The sequence below is a fragment of the Amborella trichopoda genome, chromosome 12, assembly GCF_054954075.1.
Source record: "Amborella trichopoda isolate Santa Cruz 75 chromosome 12, AtrichopodaSantaCruz75HAP2 v2.0, whole genome shotgun sequence".
Lineage (NCBI taxonomy): Eukaryota > Viridiplantae > Streptophyta > Magnoliopsida > Amborellales > Amborellaceae > Amborella > Amborella trichopoda.
The window spans coordinates 42,598,751-42,621,266 of record NC_142347.1 but is presented as its reverse complement, the minus strand read 5'-3'; the positions used below and the strand labels follow the sequence as shown (position 1 = coordinate 42,621,266).

The window sequence follows — 22,516 nt, the reverse complement described above, 5'->3', positions numbered from 1 at the left end:
ACGCGAAAGCCAAGCCTGATGCCTCACCATCTGAGGTTGCTAAGGTCACCGCTGGTGCAACCGATGCCGATAAAACCAGGCACTCTAAGTGATAGGTCTCTCTTTCTCTATCGTTTGAGTTTTTTGAGGTGGTTTGTTGGCATTTGTAAATTTTTTTTTTTTTTTTTTTTTTTTCTTTTGACAATAATTTTTTTTTCCAGATTTTTGTTGGGTCAAAAGCAGGAAGTGGGATAGAAGATGGTTTTTGGACTTTGTCTGTGCAGCTAGATGTAGCATTTTTTCTCTTTTTTTTTTTCATTAATTTTGGAACTAATGTAATTTTGGGTTATGCTAAAAGCCTTTTATTTTTTGGTTTTTTTTTTTTTTTTTTTTTATTTCCATTCGAATGCTTTGGATGACCTGACTCTTTTGTTGTCTTTATGTGGTTGAGATTTGCAACCACTCAAGAATTACGAAAGAAACCAAGTCTATTTTGATACCGGAGGGAATAAATGGACATTCTACCATAAATATTGGGATGCTCTTCAATCCTTAACCAACAAGAAAAACATCCTAATTATATCCTACGCACTAAAAAAATAAAGAATAAACTAAGGTAGCAACCTTAAAATGTAGAATTAAGGTGCACGTAAAAAATCTATGGTTGTTTTAATGTAAATCATGTAATCGATCATCTCAACATCGCGATGTATATATGAATAGGACATAAGAAAAAAAGATTTGGAGTCCCAAAAGTAGTGGATCTTGAAACATATTATTTGGACAGTTTATTTTCATGAAAAATTCAAGATTTTATCTGCTCTATGTAAACTATTTTTGGAGTTTAAAATTTTATAGTCAGAGATTAAAATAGACTTTCGTGCCATCTTAAAAGAACTTTATATCAAAACTATACTTAAAGAGCTATTTACATATGAATCTCGATGCTCGACTCACATCCATGTGATTCGTGCAAGAGGTCTTACCTATTTGTTTGATGTAAGCATGTAAAGTGCAAATGCGATAGAAGCATGTTGTGCTTGGTGTGCACTTGTACATATTTACTTCTTTTCAAAAAATAATTATACAAAAAGTGTGTAAAGTGAAGACATGTCTTAAAGATCCATCAAAAAAAAGTTACGTTGATGTTGAAAAATATTTCAATTGATTGTGTTTCAACTTTGTTATGTTGATGTTGAAAAATATTTCAATTGATTGTGTTTCAACTTCGAGATTTATGGACATGGATTTCCGGCCTTTTGGTGCATCTTGTGACACATTACTTGGATCATCTATTTCACATGTGTATAGTTCGGTTTGATTTGTACTATTTTTAGAGTTTTAAATTTCATTAGTGGATGTGAAATAGATTTTCAAGTCTTCAATTTTCAGACATCAATATTACATTTTTTTCTTTATGAAGTTTAGAGCTACACTTGCTTCGATCATTTAAGGTTGACACTTTATGCAACCACCCAATAATCATCTAGTGATTCTTAGATAGTAAAAATTCAGACAAAGTAATTCCCTCGAGTAATTCTTGATTCTCAGGTTGGTTCCAAAATTTTATGACAAAACAAGTAGCTCGTCACGGGGAATTATAGCCCTTTTGTCTGAAGATAGCCTAGGAGCATGCCACACGACTCTCAAAACCCTTGCAAATTTTAGGCACAAGGCATTTCCTTAAGTTTGCCAATCTAATCCCCAAGGCGAGGCATTTCCAGACTTTGGTTTCTCGAAAACTCGTGTAAACATGCAGTAAAGTAAAATAATAAATGAAATTGCAAGCAGTCAATAAATAAAGAAAATTTACTCAAGGAACACCTTAAAATTGTAGAATTAAGGTGCACTTCTAAAATCTTTCGAAAAAAGTTGTTCTGGTGTTGGGGAGATATAAATATGAAAAGCAAAAATATTTCAAATATTAAAAATAGTACATCTTGCATCACTTTTTGATAGGGTGTACCATTAACAGTACCATTAACAGTGATGCATGAACCTTTGGAAGACAAATCACTCTTTGGTGAATGAAAAAACTGTGTTAAGAGAAGCCAAAATGGGTCCTATTGTAGGCTTCAACTTCAAAGTCCCTAAAACTAATCAAAATACAAAACAGAGCAACAAATAGGTGCTCTCAAACTTAAGATTTCATAAATTAGCAGAGAACCAACCAACCCAAATTTCATTTGGGCCTATCTAACCTTTACCTATTTGACATTGAATCAGGCCTTTTCAATAAAAAAATTATAACATAATTAACATATAACTTTATGAAGAGGCACATGAAAGTATGGGAGAAACTGCGGCCTCGAAATCCTTGTAAAACTTTTCCTCTGAAAACCTATTCGCTCTCTTCCTTGCAGCCTCTGCAATTCTGCATCGTTCAGGCTCGGGCATTTTTATGATGTTATGGATGGCATCTGTATATTCTGCCACTTCCTTAGCCAAAAATCCAGTCCTTTGTCCATCTTCTTCAACCACAATATCCATCATTGGACCAGCTGAGTTGTGGGCTAGAAAAAAGCAAAAAGCGAGAAAATCGAGATTTAAGAAAATAAGAACCATATTAACAGTAATAATAACAAGAGTTTCGACATACCACCACAGTGAACTTTGTTACCAACAAGAGAGAGAGACAAAAACTTAGTTTTGCATCCTATTACAAGTTTACTTCGAGTTGGCCTAATCATTTGTCATGGACATGAAAAAATGCATATTATGCTCAACTATGAACTAAAATTACAGCCATTAAATTGTTGCTGCAACCAAAAAGAACACGCATTTTTTAAATGCTTCTCTCACATTTGCGTTACAAAGTGAAGGAAACAAACCCCAACCATAACCACTTTGAAATATAGAGTTGCTTTAATGAGAGTCCAAAAAATATTTTGATGGGCATCGACAAATCTCACAACACGTGAAGTTATAAACCAAATCCCTATAAATGCGATACACCCATTAAAAATTAGAGACCAACCAATTGGAACGGCACCAGCAGCCATGTATTCTACAACACTTATCCCGAAATGCTCATCTATCATGGAATGCAACCCCGCAGCAGCACCACCCAGAAGTTCAACCAAATCCCTGCTTACAACATCCAACCCTTAAAAACATTAGGATCAACAGTGACGACATACCTGTATTGTCTTGAGACACCACTGACATTAAATGCTGCCGAAACAACAAAATGTAATATTCTTTCGAAAAGGATCACATTTTCTCTTCATCTTTGAGAAGGATTTCATTCCAAAATCCAACTAACTAGTTATTTTTTATTTACTAGGGGACAACTATTAGTGGAATTTCCTTCATGACAACTACGTGAATTGACAATTAAAATGGTTTCATGTATGGAATTATGATGAAATTGAATCAAGAAAAACATTAAGGAAAGACACCACGGTTATAAATCCTAAACTAAAAGGAACAAATGGGATCATCAAAAGACGTGACAGTTATGAGTATCACCCAAATTAAAGCGCACACCCCAAGCAAAAATGAATGAACAGTTGAAGAACCATAGAAGAGAAAGAAAACATATTACACACTGGTAATCACAATAATTGAGAAAAAAGCAATGAAGTACATAGAGACATTCCTAGAGACAACGCTCATAAAGAAAGAATTCCCTAGTAAAACTATTGCAATGCACCTTTGACCAGTTCATATCCTTCTTTCAAAGTGGCAGATCACAGCAAGGCCAGAGGTAAAAGGGTTTGAAAAAAGTTTGAAAACTATGAGAAATTTGGGGATAAAGGTGGGTTTGCATAACATTTCCTCAAATGTTTTTGCACATAGCTCACCATTGCAAACTCTCTATGTATTCTCAGCTGATTTAACTCCCAAAATTTTCCTCCTAAGTGATTCAAATTTTTCATATGGATATTCTAGTTGGTTACATCAAGCTTAAGACATGGAAAAGGAGTGTTCCATGAGAACAACAGCTGAAAATTAAAACAAAAAAATATCAAGGGGCTTAAATATGTTTCTGGGGATAGTTAAATGCCACAAACTATGATCAAAGAGAGGGAAGAGCCAAAAAAGAACTAGTCAGGTAGATTGTTCATGTTCAATGGGAAAAACAGCTGAAAATTACATCAAAATAGATCAAGGGGCTTAAATATGTTTCTGGGGATAGTTTAATGCCACAAACTATGATCATAGAGAGGGAAGAGCCAAAAAAGAACTAGTCAGGTAGATTGCTCACCAAATATATCATATTGAAGCTTCTAAGATATTATGTCTCCAGTTATATTTTTTTGAATATGTTGACTGTATTAAGCTAAAAGTGAGTAAAGACTGTGTGAAGAGAGAGGGATAGGATACCCACAACACTGGCTCCTCCCAAAAAAATAGGCTACCCTCAAACGCGTGCCCTATACAAAAACCATGGGTAGGCAAAAAAAATGCTTTACATTGCTGAATTGAACCATTAGGGAGATCAATTCCAAACTGTGATGGAGAAACCAAGCACAAAACAGTTCCCTAGTGGTGCATCAGATTGGCATGAGACACGGTTGCGGCTACCTTGGCTAGGGAATCAGCCTCACCATTTGCCTCTCCAAATGTGATTCCATGAGATTTGTAGGGTCCTTGTGAGTTGACAGATCTCCTTGAATATACTGTCCAGCCTCCAAGACCAGGGGGAAGAGCCTGAGGCCCAGGTTATTACACTGTAAGAGTCACCTTCGATGATTACTGAATGCCCTCAATTAGTGTCTAATTTTCTGAGGTCGCCCCGGAGAGCTGAGGCCTCCGCAACTATTGAATCTGAGATACCTATAGGAATAGAAAGGTGTTGCTGTTGTGGTCGACCTATGCTTGCAAGGCCAGGATTTCCGAGAGAACACCCGTCAAAGTTAAGTTTAATCTAGCCTACTCTGGGTGGTCTCCAAAGGGAAAAGCGAGGGGGCCTCTGAGGTTTAAAGGAGAGAATGCAAGTCCAATTGTGGAGAAAATCAGAGTGGCAGATATTTCTGAAGTGCTTGTGGTGAGTAGCCCAGAAAATGACAACGGCTGTGATCTTTTCTACTAGAGCATCCAAAGAAGATTTTTGGCTTCAATATATTCTGGCATTTCTCTCTGTACAGATTGTCCAAAGAGTGGCAGCCACCAAAGCCTGCCACAGCAGTGTGCCAGCCTTAGGCCAGGGGGTTGAGAAAGTTGAACTGAGGAGATGAAGGACATCAGGTGGAGTTACCTACTGCCATTGGAATAACTGAATGATATCAGCCCAAATGGACGAGGCTAACTTGCAGTGGATGAACAGGTGGGCATTGCTCTCCTCATCTTCAGTACACATTATGCATCTGTTTGGGATTTGGAGTCCCTTTCTTTGTAATTGATCCGCTGCGAGGGCCCTCTCGGATGCAGCTATCCAATTGAAAAATTGAATCTTGGGGGGGGGGACTAGAGGCATCCAAACTTTGTTCACAACAGAAATGGAAGAATCGGCGGGGCTTTGGGGGTGGGCTAGAGAGGAGTAGAAGGAGGCCACCGAGAAAGATCCCAAGTGGTTTGGGATCCAAATCAAACTGCCTTGGCCCCGGTGAGGCAGGAAAACAGAGTAAAGAGTATTGGAGAGAGCTGTGAAGTCCTGGAGTTCAAGGTCCGAAAGGGGTCTTCTGAGGATGGGACTCCACACCCTCCTAGTGCCCATCAGCTGGAATTGGGACTCGACAGTTGCATTAAGGTCACAGGCCACCAATAATAGGCTGGGATAGAGATCTTTAAGGGGTGCAGTCTCCAGCCAACTATTGATCCAAAAGAGAGTTTTGTCGACCTGCCTAGGCCTGTACCTGATCTTGGACTGAAAGTGTGGGTATGAGTGCAGTATGGATTTCCAGATCCCAGAGGAGTTGCTATGAGCTCGTCGGGAGGGGACCCAAGAGGGGTTAGAACTGCGGTATTTAGAGATGGTTGTTTTGGGTAGCTAAACACCAGCACCATTTCCCAAGTAGTGCAAGGTTATTGTCTTTGAGGTTGCGTATGCCCAACCCCCCCTAGAGATTTAAGTTTGCAGACATTATGCCAAAAGATGATATGGATTTTCCTTTCCCCATTACTAGACCACAAAAAATCTCTCATAAGCTGCTCCAAACAGTGAGCCACCGAGGCTGGCATATGGAATAGTGACATCTGAAAAATACGTATGCTCAAGGGTGGCTTTTATCAAGGTAAGACGACCAGCCGGGGATAGAAATCTTCGATCATATTTATCTATGATATGGCTCCAAAGGTTCAGTCTAGGCTTTCCTATGCATAGGGGCAGTCTCAGGTAGGAGGACGGCAATTCCTCCAAAGAACAGCCCCAGTTCTATGCAGAAGTTCTCACGATGGATCAGTCCATGGCCACACCACTTATCTTTAGATTTGACCTTATTAACCCTAATGCCCGTTGTCATCTCAAATAATTTGAGGAATAGATGGAGGGTGTCAAGTTGCACTTGGGATGCCTCACAAAACAACAAAGTGTCGTCAGCGTATAGAAGGTGTGTTATCAACGGTCCAGAGTTGCTGATTTTGAAGCCTTTGAGCAAGCCGGCCTGGTATACATGAGAGATTGATCTGCTGAAAATTTCAGCTACAATCGCAAACAAAAAGGGGGAAAGAAGATCACCCTGGCAGAGTCCCCTAGAGGAGGGAAAGAAGCCTTTGGGGAAGCCATTGATTAGAATGGAGAAGTGAGGACCTGAAATGCAGCCTTTGATCCAAGTTCTCTACTGAACACCGAAGCCCATACGATGGAGGGTCTCATCAAGGATGGACCAATAGACATGGTCGTAGGATTTTTCCCAATCGAGTTTGATAATTAATCCGGGTAGCTTGGCACGATGCCAACAGTGGATGGCCTCATGGGCAACAAATGCTCCATCGAGAGTTTGTCTTCTCTTTAACAAAAGCTCCTTGAGTTGGCGAGATGACCGAACTAAGGACCTCTCGCAGTCTAGAGGTAAGAACTTTGGCAAGAATCTTGTATGAGCTATTGATCAAACTGATTGCTCTATAGTCTTTGAGTTCCTCAGCTCCCTCGAGTTTAAGAATAAGCACAATGAAGGTAGCATTCATTGCGCAATGAATGATCCCTCTAGAATGGAATTCGTGGAAGAAGGTGAGAAGATCCTTTTTTAAAAATTCCCAAAAGTTCTTAAAAATGGCAATCGGGAATCCGTCAGGACCCGGGGCACGATCTTGGCCAAGATCAAAGATTGCCTTTAGGATATCGGACTCCTCAATGGCCCACTCAAGCCAAACAGCAGCAATGGGAGTAATGGTTTGGAAAGAAAGGTCATCCAAAAAGGGTCTAGGGTGTTGGGTGCCTCCGGAAAATATCAGTGATTGCATCTTCGATCACAAGTGCCTGAACAACCACAATATCACCCACTTTAATCTGGGTAATAGTATTGTCCCTTCTTCTATAGTTGGCTATTTTGTGGAAAAAACCGGTGTTGAGGTCACCATGTTGAAGCCATTTCACTCTTGATCGCTGGGCCCAGAATATTTCTTCTTTCTTTAAGAGAAGTTGGAGCTCAAACTTGGCATTGGATCAAAGAGATCTCTCAATTTCTGCAAGGGGACGGAGCTCAACGGTAGAGTCCCACTGTTGCATCGTGTGGAGAAGAGTAGCCTTTTGGGACCCAAAGCTTCCTGGCAGTTGGGTACTCCAAGCTTTGAGGGACCTTTTAAGGCATTGAAGTTTCTTTTGGAGTCAATACCCTGCCCAGCCCAACCCCATCCACAACTTGGATGATCGCCGCGTTGAGGTGAGATCCAAAGAGGTCCCCTGATCACTAGCGACTGTATGCCCATAACTGACCCCAAAATCCAGATTGGCAAGCTCTTGTTTGCCTTTAGTCGCGTTCTTGGAATGGAGTTCTTGATCAGAAAAAATGAAGGCTTTGAGAGCCTCATGGGGTCCATTCTAGCCCACACCCATGACCTTCATTACAGAGTTGATATCCCCCTAAGCTTTATCCATGTTGTCTACAAAAGTAGATCCAACAAAAGAGGGAGAAGGCACAGACGCAGACTCATCGGATGATGTTAAGCAAATATCGAAAAAATAATTGTTACAGAAAAAGAGAGTGGACTATGATATGTTCCCTTCTTTTATATCCATGTTGACATCAAACATTTAAAATGTTTTCTTTTGATGTTTCCTGAATTGGATAGATTTTCTTAAAGGTATTTTGATTAAGATTTATCATTTTCATTATTTGTTGCAGATGGGACTTATCTTGCTTAGATTGCCTTCCCAAGCATATGTCACTCACATCCATCTGCTTTTATAACACTCTGAATGACATGGAAAAGCAATGCAGTGAGGCCCAAGGCCTCTTTCCTTTATTCAGGGAAATAGTAGGTTTCAACTCCACAACTTCTACAACCTAAGACTGTTTTCTTTAACTGCACAAAGATCCCTAGAACTCACGAAAGAAAGCATTTTCAACAATTAAATCTAGAACATGATTGCCCTTTTTGAAAAAGTACAACAAGAAGTGATTTGCAATTGAATGCCAAAAGGCACCCAAGACAAATTTGGTCATTGGGTATTCATTAGATTATTTGGGTTGACCAGTCCTGTTGTATTCTTGGGATTGTATGGACGATCACGCTCACTCCTAGCCATTGGAATGGAAATCGGGTTGTTAAGGTTGTGCCACAAAGTTCAATTAAATTTTTATTGGACTTCCGATACAATCAATGGCCCGCCCCCAGTTGTCCTGTTTCATATCTAACGGGTACGGGCGATTGTAATCTTCCTACACTAAAAGAAAATTATCACATTATATACTTCCCCTCCTTTGAATGCCATCAATATTTTGAAACTGAACTGATCGGCAAACAGGTCACCATCCTGCTCAGAACAGCCTCAATTTACCAGGGTCCTTTAGTTGGATAAATTTTAAAAAATAAAAAGGTTTGCTTAGAACTGGTGGGAACCTAGGCAGAACCAAGGACGTTAGACCCAGATCAGTACCCTACTTGTTCCAAGCTGGCTCAACGATTTTAAGAACGCTAGATATTATGGTCATTTGAATATGATAAGTACTTGTTTTTTGGTATATGTATTGTGTTTATTAAAGATAAGGGAGTATATGCATGGCCAAAAATCCAACAAACAAGTTGGAAAAAGCTTAGGGGCCAAGACATATCTAATAGTTACTTGACTAAGGATTTGGCTAAAGGACAAATGAAACATAATGGTAATATTTTTTTAAAATAAATAAAAATCGTAGTTTGACAATTAGAAGAAGAGGCGCCAGACTGTGGATTTGGAGCTGTTTGGAGCTCCTAATCACTTCTCCAGAAGAGACACTTTTAAAGCCCCTCATTCATACACAGACGAGGGGCAAATGAATGACACTTTTAAAGCCCCTCATCCAGAAGAGACACTTTTAAAGCCCCTCATTTGGATGATGGTCCAAATGAATACCATCAAATTTTTTTCTTTCGTATATGAAAATCTTTGATTTCCCATCCCATTCATAGGCCATTTTAAATTGACGGCGGGGAATTTTGAGAGAGAGAGGGAGACTCCTATTTTCACTGCAACTAAAGACCGCTACCATGCACACCATCATTCCATTGCTACCAAAATAAGACCTTCAACACCACCTTTTTGCTAAAATGCCATGATCAGCACCACTGCCATATGTGACTATGGAGGTCTCAGTGTTGATGGCTCTCTTTCTCTCTAAAGGAACAATTGATGACTGGTGCCTCTCTAGTTTTTGGTGCTTAGGGCTAAGAAGACTTTCCCCATAAACGGGTAAGTTATGGTTGCTCGTTACCCATTAAAAAATGGAAATACGATTGGAAAGTTTTTCTTCTGTTTTTTCCCTCAAATTAGTTTAAAACACAGTAACCGAAAAGAAAAGAAAACAATGAGAGGGGAAAACGATATGGGAAAGAGACACATATGGTATATAGCTCATTTAACTTTTTTTAAGATATCTAAATATTCACATTTGGTAACTAGGATTAGGTTATTCTTGAATAACAATGAAACCTTGATTAGCTAAGAAATTGGAAATGATCCATCTATGGCCGGCAACTTCTATTTATGTTTGGGTAGTTTTTGAATCACTTTGAGCGCAGATGTCCGAATCCTGTTTAAGTTAGAGTTTATGTTTTGAAGCGAACAATCTCCACAGTGGGTAACTATTTATTTGAATCTTGTGACAGTCAGTGAACTTGTTATCCTCACATGTGAAAGATGCAGAATGAAGGCGATCAGGTTACATCCCAACGTTTGATGACTACACACATTACAGTTTCGGCTGAAGCATGTATCATGAGCACCATGTTCTTGATAGGGGAGAAAGTATCCGATGAAGCTCTGGAATTTATAGGTCCTCACTCAAGGCTGCTCTATCTGGTAGGCTTAGTTTGCCACCTCCACAATGACATTGTTACAATCAAGAGAAAGTCGAGGCAGGGGGATATGGCAACAGCCATTGCCTGTTATATGAGGGACCACCACCCAATTGCACCCAAGAGCAGGCAGTTTCCCAGGTGAGAGACCTAATTGCCTCAAGTGAGCATAAAATAGGGGGGAGCTGGTCAAGTGTAAAGGGGTTGCTCCGGATTGCTGCACTCAGCTTGTTGCCAATGTCGCAAGATTTACGAGCCCCCTTTATAAGCAGGCAAATGGTTTTCGGGACGGATTGGATCAAGACTTCGAGAAGTTGCTCAAGGATTTTTACAACAAATCTCTTCCATAATATGAAAATTAGAATTATGTTTAGATGGACAGTTTGGATAGGATGCAAGGTTGGTTTCATGAATTGGAAATTATTAGTAACATGGTTCACAATTCCTAGCTATGATAATGTAGTGATGAATAACCTCAGAGCATGCGTATTGTATCTGCAAACTTTCAAGGATCCTTTCAAGTATCTGTGGACTTTCTAAATGACTCGTTGGGTGCAATCTTGGCATTATACAAGTTGTTACGATTAAACAATTGAGATCATGGGAGGCAGTTGTGTACATATATAAGGATATAAGGATATAATGACAAGGGCATCCTCAAAGGATAGGGACTTCACAATAAATTCATGACAAAGTACTTAAAATAGATTACTGAGAAGCCTAAATCCAAGTGACCTATATATAAATAAATCATAGCAAAGAAATTATTTAAATCAGTTTGCGAAGTAAATAACAGAATATGACTATCAAATAATCATGTTACCCATTGTTCTATAAAGTAGTGGACAGAAATATATAGTAAAAATGGTGAGTTTAAGCATGCCTGTACATCAAATCTTCATAGAACTCCACATCCTTTTCTAACCCCAGCTCGATGCACCTTCTCTTCAATTTGGACAACCTCTCTTTGTCTTCCTTGTTTCGACTACTACCCACAAACTGAAGCTTAGGTCTAGGATATTCCAATTCAAGTTTGTTTATGGCATGTGAAAATGCCTCGAGTTGAAGACTGTGCGCCTAAAATAAAGCAAGATCTAGCTCAGTCAGCTTTGGCAAATAGAAGATGAGCTTATGGTGGATAACTAACTTCAAATACAAGCACCTAATGGACTATGGGAACAGTATGATATAATCCAGCAAACTAAGGTATACTCACAGTCCATTGGGTCATCACCCTCAATGAAGTATTGGAGGGAATTGAAGACAGTGGGACCAAATGGTCACCTTCTGTCATTGGCACATTGCACTGGATAGTCAAATGGTGATGATCCCAACAGATAACAGTTTTTAACAGTCCATTGGATTATACTATGCTGTCCCGTTTGTTATTATTTGCCACGGTATTCAATAAATGTCACCTTTTCAGGACGAAACTGAGCAACGGATATAAATTTCCTGATACTATCTGGCCTCTCCAATGGAAGCACCTGTTTGGTTCAGACGTCTCATCAATATTCCATACCAAAACTCATACTCCCTGAAGGTTCAAAATACAAGGGAAAAGATGCAAGATTTCTCGAGATACACAGAATGACAATTAAAAATATAAAACCCAACGAAGCCAAGTGAATAATAGAATAGGCAATTCCAAATGTGCAACAATACGGAAAATCACAGAATTCTCAATAATTTAGTAAAACACTAAGGAGCCTCAGAATGGCAATTTAACCATCCTGAAAACGTTGCAACACCTTAGCAGTAGGCAATCGCAAAACCTGAACCTGTTGAGTTCAATGATCTGAAATCAATTAGTTTATGCAAATTGCTAAATATATCATGATGTAAGATCCACACACTGAACATGGAGAAAAATTAACTTGTCATTCATGATTGAGTAATAGAGACTGAACTTTGAAGATGTAAAATATTAATATAGCTTTAAGTTGTATAGGCTTTCAATTCACGAGATTCTGATTTTCCTGACCTCAGTTTCCCCACCTAATTAATTATCAAAAGTTAATAAATGATAAAACTCCCATGTCGTAGTTGCTAATACCAGAGATATAAATTTCACTCCAATGAGCCATAAAGAGGGCCTCTAATTATGCATTAATCTTTCCGAGCTTAGTAGCCATAGGTAGCTAGTAGGGAAATGACCAAGCCCCCCATAAAAACTCATGGATCAAATATCCCCTTGCACTTTTTGTGGGGACTTTCTATGCCCTACCCCTTTAGATTAGTGCCAAAGACCCCCCTTACGTACAATTTAAGGGGTTTGTATATTTTTCATTCATAGTTATGCCATCTGGTCTCTCTTCTCTCTCTCCCCTGCCAACACTCTCCTCCTCATAGTTTTTATTAACAATTATGTCCATCCTCTCACTAATACAGGGAAAAATAATAAATAAAAAATAAAGACAAAAAATAAATAGGTGAGAGAATATACCTTCTCTCAGGTTTGCAAGGAAGTCCACTCCAAAGATCTCTTCACAAGATCAAACAATTTATTTACTCTCAAATTAACCAGTTCTCAAAGTGGGACTTCTTCCCTTTAAATCATCATCATCATCGTCAAAGCCTTTTCCCAACTAATTTGGGTTGGTACATGAATCCTAGTCCGCAATTCTACTCTATTAAGGGTCATACTCTCAGTGAAGCCATATGTCCCCATATATTTTCTCACTACTTCCAACCATGTCCTTTTGGGCCTACCCCTTACCCTTTTTTAGCCTTCCACTTGAATTAACTCGCACTTCCTAACAAGTGTTGTACTAGGTCTGTGCCGCACATGACCAACCCACCTAAGTCTACATTCTCTCATCTTATCGCCTATTGGTGCCGCACCTAAATTCTCCCGAATGTATTCATTTCGAATTCTATCCCTTCTTATATTGCCACTCATCCATCTCAACATCCTCATCTCAGTTACACTCATACTATGGGTATGTTGTTTCATGACCGCCCAACATTCCGCCACATAAAGCAAAGCCGGTCTCACAGTTGTCTTATAGAACTTGTCTATCAGCTTCATTAATATGCGGCGATCACATAAAACTCTGGTGGCACATCTCCACTTTGCCTACCCAGCTCTAATTTTATGTGTGACATCTTCCTCAATCTCACCATTTTTCCAGATTATCAAGCCAAGATATCGAAAGTGAGCTCATTTTGGTATTTCTTGACAGTCAATCTTAATTACATCCTCGTCTCTACTCTTATTTTTACTAAACTTGCATTCCATATGCTTTATCTTAGCTCGGCTAATTTTAAAACATTTAGATTCTAGAGCATCCCCCAAAGTTCTAACTTTGTGTTGACACTGTTTTGAGTCTCATCGATCAAAACTATGTCGTCCACAGTACTTTATCTTGTAGGTGCCCTGTTAAGTCGTCCGTAACTACGACAAAGAGATATGGGCTCAATGCTTATAGACCTATGTTACTGAAAATTCACTTGTCTCTCCACTAGTTGTTTGTACACTAATTATCGCCCTCTCGTACATATCTCTCACCAAGTCAATGTAGTGCCTAGAGACTCATTTCTTTTCCAACAACCACCAAATCACATATCAAAGTACTCTATCATAAGCTTTCTCTAAATCAATAAAGACCATGTGGAGGTCGTTACCCTTTGCCCTAAACTTCTCAATCAGTTGCCTAAGTAGGAAAATAGCCTCAGTTATTGACCTCCCTGGCAAGAAACTGAATTGGTTTTCTGATACTTTTTTCATGCTTTAATCATTGTTCAATCACTCTCTCCCACAGCTTCATAGTGTGGCTCATAAGTTTGATCCCTCGATAGTTCGCACAATTCTCTGTCTCTTTTGTTCTTGTAAATGGGTACCACAATACTTTTCCTCCATTCATCTGGCATTTTTTTTGTTATCAAAACCTTGTTGAACAGCTTGGTCAACCAGTCAATGCCAATCTCTCCCATGCACTTCTAAAACTCTATCGGGATATCAGCTGGTCCTAAAGCCTTTCTTATTTTCATCCTCTTCAAAGCTTCTTTCACTTCCGATATCCTAATTCTACGAATGTATCTATGATCTCCACCCTTATTTATGCTAACGCTTCCTTCTACTGCTATGCTCCCATTGTGTTTTGTCATTTAATAATTTTAAAAAAAACTCTCCACCTTTTGTTGACATCTTCATCCTTCACCCTTCGATCCTCACTCTTAATGCAATTAATATGGTCTAGATCCCTACACTTTTTTTTCTCTCATTTTTGCTATTTTAAAGACATCTTTTCTCGCTCTCAGTTTACAGCATAGACTATCATAGGCCTTAAGGTTAGCCTTGCTTACTATTTGTTTAGTAGTTTTCTTAACATTTTTATATTCTTCTAAGTTTTGATCATTTCTATTACATTACCAAGTTTTATAACATGATCGTTTTTCGCTAATAGCCTTATGAAGTTCATCACTCCACCACCAAGTTTCCTTTAAATACAAACTAAACATAAATAATAAAAAAATAAAAACCACAAAATAAACTCCCTCTCTCTCCCATGTTTGTATTCTCTTTCTCCTCTCTCAATCTCGTGCCATAATCATACTTCTAATCACGTAGACATCCTTTTAACTCTCCCATATCTCTATTCATTTGAATCCCTTAATTTAGGAAGCCCTGACCTATCTCATGCACCACCTAATCTTCTACCTTTAAGAAAATATATCCTAACTAACTCCCATAGAAAATTTCTTATTCTACCCATCAAATCTCTAGAACAACAAAAAAGACAAAAATTACCCTAAAGAAAACTAAAAGCCAAAGAAGTAAATAACCCATATCTAAAACCTAAAAAACATAAAAAAAAAAATTATAACAAAACCATTGCTTCATTCCCCTGGGTTGGAAAAAGCTCGACCTCGAGCATGTTGAATTCATATCTTTTAGAGGTCTTCTCATAAGTTGGTGATAAAGTCTTGCCATTCTCCTGGGTACCTTTCCTTATTCAATGAAATAATTGATCAAACACTTAATCTTGAGCTTGTGGTGGAACTCTAGAATACCCAACTTATTCTTGATTTCTCCTTCAATCTCAAATGGTGGTATTTCACGTACCGCAACTAGCGTATCTTCTTATTCATAATTTTCAACACCTTTTTCATTGAGATTTACCTCTTCATATTCATCTTCCTCCTATTGCAATCTACTAAGTTGATCTTGTAGACATTGCAATAGTACTCTGCCAAGGACTTCTATAAGTATCTAAAATTTTTGATTAAATCATTCAAATACTTGATCTACGAGCTCCATATATGGATCATTACTTGTTTGTGAAAGCCTCATGATTTATGGATCTCAAGGCTCTAATACGAAATGATGCAAAGAAAAGATAATAAATAGAAAATAAATAGTTGAGATAATATACACTCTCAGGGTCTGCAAAGGAGTCCACCCAAAGATCTCTTCACAATATCAAACAATTTTTTCACTCTCAGATTAACCAATTCTCAAAAGGGGACTTTCTTCCCTTTAAATACAAACTCAAGAAATAATAAAAAACCACAAAATAAACTCCCTCTCTCTCCCACTTATTTTTTCTTGCTCCTCCTCTCTCTCAATCTCATGCCATAATCTCAGCAAATAACCCTCCCTTCTAATCACATAGAAATCCTTTTAACTCTCCCATATCTCTACTCACTTGAATCCCCTAGATTTAGGAAGCCCCTACCTATCTCACGCACCACCCAATCCTCAACCTTTAACAAAATATATCCTAACTAACTCCCTTTGAAAACTTCCTATTCGACCCCTCAAATATCTACAACAACAAAATAGACAAAAATAACCCTAAAGAAAACTAAAACCCAAATATAAAATCTAGAAAATAAAATTAATAATTTAAAAAAAAAAACATTGTATCACTCTCTCTGCTCTCGCTCCTCTTTTCCTACCAGCACTCCCCTCCTCCTCCCTTCCTTTTGAATCTAGACTCCAATCCTTGATCCCATGTGGCTAAATGGAATTTATCAAGTTCCTAAACAGGATTAGTCATAAAAAGGGCTCCCCATTATTTTATCATCCTACTTCAATATCTGTGCAGGCATAAGATTACCCAGACAGAAAATAACTTTTGGAGTATTGGGTCTTCCTAATTATGTATTTTCACTCTCTAGAGGCTCTACATCAGAAAAATTAAAAAGAACTAGGTGTTTTCTCTCTCTAAAAGTTGAATAACAAGTAACAGAGAACTGTGTCATCACTTGTGAGGTTTAATGTCGTTATAATGCATGAGAGTTGTGCATTTTCTTTCTCTAGAGGTTGATCACCTGTGTTATTGACACTGCCATAATTCTACAAGAGCACCATTTCACCATGGAAATTGGCCACAATTTCTCTTTATACATTGAGAATCAATAAAAATAAATAAACTGTCTCTCTCAATACATGATTGCAGAATAGAGAATTACAATAAGTCAAGAACCCAATTCATAACTAACAGCCCATCATCAGGTAAAGGAAAAAAGACCATCCTGGGGTGATGGGGATAACAGCCATTGAAGGATAAGAACCTGTTTAAGAAACAAAGACCGGGGAGAGAGGGGCAAAAATACAAGTTAGACAATGTGTTTCATTGAGAGAGATAGAGAGAGAGAGAGAGAGAGAGAGAGAGGGCATAACTGTCAATATAAAATGAAACCCCCATATTGTATGGAGGGGGGGTCTTTGGCACCAACTTGAAAAGGTGGGGGTGGGCAGTCCAGTCAAAAAGTGCATGGGGATATTTGACCTGATAGTTTTTGGAGGGAGGGCCTGGTCATTTTCCCATAGAAGTAATGTGAGATGTACATGCACAACTAATCTAGATTCTAAGTTTTAACTAGATGCTATGAATGAAGAATTACTATACCACCTACTTCTATTAAGGCTTCTAAGTAAAAGAATTTGAGAAGTCGACAACACAACTAAATGAATTCTACACTCACAGATGTCACACATAACTAAAATCAAATATGGAATAAAATGTGCATCTTACCTTAATACTTCAGTGCATAAGATGTGATAAGATTAGTTGCAACATACCATTACAATCAAGGGAATTACTGAATGGAAAATTCCTATTCTTAGGAAGTAAAAACCAATGTTAGAAAAACCGGGCGATCTACCAGGTAACCGTCCGGTTAGATCAGAACTGGCCCCTGGCTAATTCCGGTTTCGGGCGGTTTTGGTCATCTGCCAGTATTTAAAAATAATTTTTTTCAAAAAAATGTCTATAAAATCCCAAAAATAAGAAATTTGGTTTGTAATACATAATTTAATTTATTGCCATTATAGTAAAGATTAAAATTTGTTTTTGTTATTAATACTCACTTTTATATTTTTCCATCTTTTTCAGAAAATTTTAAAAATACCCCTAGGCACAAATCGATTCTTTAAAATCCATTTTTTTATTAATTTTCAACTTCATTTGAATGTGTTTTGTTTTAATCATTCTTTATATGTTTTTCATATTTTCATAGATTTTTTTTGTATCTTTTTTATTTTTTTCAACAATTTTTTACCGCCCGAGACTTGCCTGATTAGAACGGTTGAATCGGCCGGTTTACCGGTTAGGCCGGCTAAACCACTACCGGCCCCTAGTCCGATTAACCGTTCCGGTTCGATTTTGGGAACACTGGTAAAAACATATCAAACTGATCATCAACAATACAGCCTCTTAATGGAAAGAATTGATACATATTTCACACCTGAAGTTCCGAAGTATTACAAGGAGGATAAACTCTTCTGGTGCGATCAGGGATTTTCCAAAGCTTCTCGATATGAGATCTTGTCCATGATGAATTTACCATTGCTATATTTGCATATGAGCCCACCAATCCATACATCCAGCTAAAAATGGTGTAGTAGATCACCTTGCATCTAGAGAGCCATATGCTGCCAAAATAGTTTCTTGAGTTGTTGCATTATGTAACACAAATGGATACAATGAGAAAAAAGATAGAGAAAGTTCTCTGCAGCAGACATTTTGTGGTTGATCATGAATAGTTGTATCTAGTTTGTGGGGCATGCTAGGCACTTTTTTTATAGTCTGTAAATTTGTTACTATAACTTTTTTTTTCTTTTGATTGGTAAAAAATTCCATTAAACAAATTAATTTACAAGTATGTGTTTTTCATCCCATTTACAATAACGAGTCCATATAGCACAGAAATTATGAAATTGAATGACTGGTCACAACCTCTTGAAAGTATGGTCACAACCAAGTCTTGCCTAACCACTCTCTTGCAAGAATCTGCCTCTACATTTGACTCTCTACACGTATGAAGAAAGTCCATCTGCAATTTTCTAGCATTCCCGAATCTCTTCAAAACAGGGTGAAGTTTCCAGAGGCAGGAATAGATTCCACTGGCCCATGCAACAACATTACTGGAATCACCTTCAGCAATAATTCCACTCCACCTCATGTCTATACTTCTGAGCACAGATAGCGGGTATAGCATCTCTTATCGAAAAACATTTAATGGAACATAATTTATCTGTAGTATATTTACTATAAAACAAAATAATATATAATTACCAAATTTATTATTAAACTATTCAGTATATCTTTATTAAATAACCATTTTTAATTCATTTGCTCTTTGAAAAATATTATTGTTTTTTTCTATTGGTAAAAGGTTCATTTTGGGATTATCCGTGTCATTTGTGCAGGAAAGAAATAAGCCTTTCATGCCCATTTAGGGATATCTCATTTTTCCTATCTTCATGTCTTGTTTAGAATTCCAAAAAAGATGGCTGAAAGTCTCTCATTTCACTACTTGACTTCACATTTTGATTTGATGAGCCATTGGCCGCTATTTTACGGTGATTGTATGGGAATGGTCATGCTCAAAAGAGGTTATCGCAATAAACAATTCATTAGCTGATAAAGTCAATAAATAAACAAACAACTGCTCAAAGAACTTGCACATCATCATCAACATTCATGATGGCCACATTTTATTCTGCCACATAGTACATGGACCTTGGCATAATGCATCACAACACAAAAATATATCTATAATATGCGTGATGGAGCATGAGATGCAGATGTGCGATATATCACCCTATGGGATTTCATAAGAGTAATAAATGAAGATGTACTGATTTAATATCACATGTGTTCAAATGTATCTTTGTATATTAGATACCTAGGCCTAACGGTGAATAAATGTGCACGCACGCACTCACACATGCAAGCCCACCCGACATACACGCACTACGACCCCTCCCCTCCCGCCCCCAAAAAACCAAAAAGACACACACAGAGTGATATATATATTCTTTGAAATGGAGGGAGGGATGGTATCTTTAGAAAGTGTGCACATGTATATGCAGCTATATATGTCTATATATGCATAAGTGTAACGGCATCCAATATTCTACAGAAAAAGTTACGAACAATGTTCACACAAGAATCTTATGAGAAGCATGCCTGCCTGCAATTGATTTGTCATTGTTGTACATGAAACTGCGCTGACGAACACGAGAAACCATATCTGAACTGATTGTTGGGTAGTGTGTGTAGCATATAACTTTGCATCCAAATGCCCGTGCTAGTGGATAAGTGAACGCATAGCCACTTGTGTCAAAATAAAATAATGGCGTGAACTTATTTAGAGCCTCCCAGGACAAGTAAATCGAGCCAAGGCTTTGTCCAATCATAGTAAAATGGGGGTAAGTCCTTTCCTCAACCCACTTTCTTTTGTGTAAGGGAACCACCTGAGCATCACAATAACAAGAAAAAATATATTTCTAGTTAATAAATACCAAAGGAAATAATTTACACAATAAAACAATGTTAACCGACAAATTTGTGGCCAGAACACATCATAGTGCTCTGTTATTTACTGCAAGATCCGATCTTTTCAACCTCTTCAGAAAGTAATTATGAACTAATTCCTACAAGTATTTCCATAAAAGAAAAGTTCTGAAGGTTGTCCTACTAGCAAGTGTACTAAACTCTACCAATTTGATAAATAGATCGGTTGCATATGGATAGGGGAGAAAAAATAAGCCCTGAAATTACTGAATTGCTGGTAGTGATGACAAAAGGACCTTATCCCTACGATAAATGGAAAAACAAAGAGAGGAAAAGGAGGGGGGGGAGAATGGAGGAGAAGACTTCTTCCCATTAATTAAGAAACGGGACTGCTTGAGGGCCTTTAGAACATTTCAACGTAACAAAAGCCCCTCATGTAACCAGATTTGACAAATTTGCTTGGGTTAACAGATGAGCTCATGAGAAAGGGGTGGGAGAAAAAAAAATATTGCAACAAAAATTCCTTAAATCTCATCACCATGTGTTTGATTCAAACAATCTTTATTTCATAGGCGCAACTCAAACAACAAATTATGCCAATCAATTAGGAACACAATAATTTCATGAGGGAACTGCCTTCCAAAAGAGAATTTCATTGAATCCTGTGCCTCCACACTAAATCATGAAAGCACTAGGAAATTCAATTCTCAGCTTTAGAAAAACAAAAGTATGACTCGCATAAAAGTGGTCCATTTCAATGTCAAAAATCCACGAGACCACTTTATCACATGATTCAATCCATCACATGATCGCGGCGACAACCCTAACCCTAATTTCCCTAAAACCAAACAAAACCAGAAAGCACATAAACATAAACCAGAAACAAAACAATTGCCCTTATTAAACTCACAACCAAGTAAAGGAGGCATCATAATTGAGGAAACAACTAAAACCAACAAAGAAAGAAAGAACATCGCTCCTATCGATTATCAGACTCTGAGTACACAAATAAGAAAAAATTGATAAAATTCTTAAGAATCACAATTTAATGACAAATAAAAGGCGTAAATGTTCAGTTGCCACACCTGAGGAGGTTGCAGAAGCTTCACACCAAAACGATCCAAGGCACGAGCCATCAAGCTCTGAGGAGAAGCTTCATCACCAGTGTATACAACACAGTCAAGATTAGGATTTAATTCCTGAACTGCCTTAACAGCACACCATAGCACTCTTTCTCCTCCTCCACCATCGTTAGTGTAAGGGTGGAAAAACCCAATAGCCCTTTTCCTGGAAATCCTTCCCTTCATTATAAGAAATGCGAAATAGCTCAAAACAATGGCAATAAAGCCAGTGATCAGAGACCCTAGTAAACGACAGAACGGGATCGCCATTCAATTTTTTTCCCAGATTTTCAGATGCAATGTGAGAGAGAGAGAGAGAGAGAGAGAGAGAGAGAGAGAGAGCGGTAGTATAGAGGGAGGGCAGCAGAAAACTCAATCCTAAACATGGACATTAAAAAGGTCAAAAAGGTTCATGTCCCTTCAGGCTTTCTGTGACATGGTGTGGAGTTGTGGACCTTTGAACATCTCTACCCGACCCAATGTGTATATGTCTTTTGGGGCTTTTGGTGACATGGTGTGGCCCTTTGAGCTCCCCTACCCGAACCAATATGTCTACCGCCAAGGCGAAGCCTAATTGATCCGGTGGGTCAAGTCTACCATATACGGTGCAACCTTAAACAATCCAATTAAGGGGGACCTGCAAAGTTTATCATTATATTTAATTTTAATGTAAAAATTTTTAGGATTATCTGAAAATCTATTTTTATCTCTACTTATAAAATTTTTAATTTCAAAAAGGTCAAAATCAAGTAGATATATAAATATATGAAAATCTTGAACATTGATGGTCTAGATAATGCGATGCATGATGTATTATTTCTAAACTCAAAATCATCTCGACATCGATAGGTATAAATATGAAAGTAAAAAAAGATTTCAAGTCCTAAAATAGTTCATCTTGTAACAAATTATCTGGACCGTCCATTTTCAAGATTTTTATAGGTTTATAGATATATTTGACTTTAATCATTTTTAGAGTTTAAAATTTTATAACTAGAGATGAAAATTGATTCTCAAACCATCTTAAGAATTTTTTTCATCAAAATTACATTTATGATAAAATTTAAACATGTGCCTTAATTGGATTGTTGAAGGTTGCAACCTTATGCTAGTGCGGGAGACATGTCCCTACCCATTTTTTTCAAATAATTTAACAAATTGTTTTTTTAAGGTATTAGTGGGGTGGTTTCAAAATAAATTTCCTATTTTTAGGTTTTTATAATTTTTTGAATTTTTTTTAAGATCTTGAAGTCGGACCACCCAACTCATCCAAGTTAGCTTGCT

General features: G+C 37.8%; 1 protein-coding gene across 12 annotated transcripts; it reads right to left on the bottom strand.

Annotated features, from left to right (window-relative positions):
- Nucleotides 1-1,998: 1,998 nt before the first annotated feature.
- On the bottom strand, nt 1,999-21,833 carry LEW3 (UDP-Glycosyltransferase superfamily protein). 12 transcript variants are annotated; one of them, XM_006845299.4, is made up of 7 exons: nt 21,197-21,833; nt 19,785-20,071; nt 18,058-18,244; nt 11,778-11,846; nt 11,243-11,436; nt 2,957-3,066; nt 1,999-2,492 (listed from the first exon to the last, which is right to left on the bottom strand). In XM_006845299.4, the coding sequence occupies exons 1-7, from the start codon at nt 21,500-21,502 to the stop codon at nt 2,248-2,250; spliced, it is 1,398 nt and encodes a 465-aa protein (XP_006845362.2). In that variant the 5' UTR covers nt 21,503-21,833; the 3' UTR covers nt 1,999-2,247. The 12 variants fall into 12 exon arrangements, 9 of the variants coding, with proteins under 9 accessions (XP_006845362.2, XP_088709610.1, XP_088709612.1 ...); XM_088853484.1 differs by having other exon boundaries at nt 19,789-20,071; nt 21,197-21,832; XM_088853486.1 differs by having other exon boundaries at nt 11,576-11,846; nt 21,197-21,691.
- Nucleotides 21,834-22,516: the final 683 nt, after the last annotated feature.

Excerpts from the sequence above, each read along its gene's own strand:
- LEW3 (XM_006845299.4), bottom strand. The coding sequence starts at position 21,502 with ATGGCGATCCCGTTCTGTCGTTTACTAGGGTCTCTGATCACTGGCTTT. Across the intron at positions 20,072-21,196 it reads AGCTTCTGCAACCTCCTCAG|GTGGTTCCCTTACACAAAAG; the intron begins GTGTGGCAACTG and ends TGTGATGCTCAG. Across the intron at positions 3,067-11,242 it reads TATGAAGATTTGATGTACAG|GGATTTGGTTGAACTTCTGG; the intron begins GCATGCTTAAAC and ends TGTTGTAAGCAG.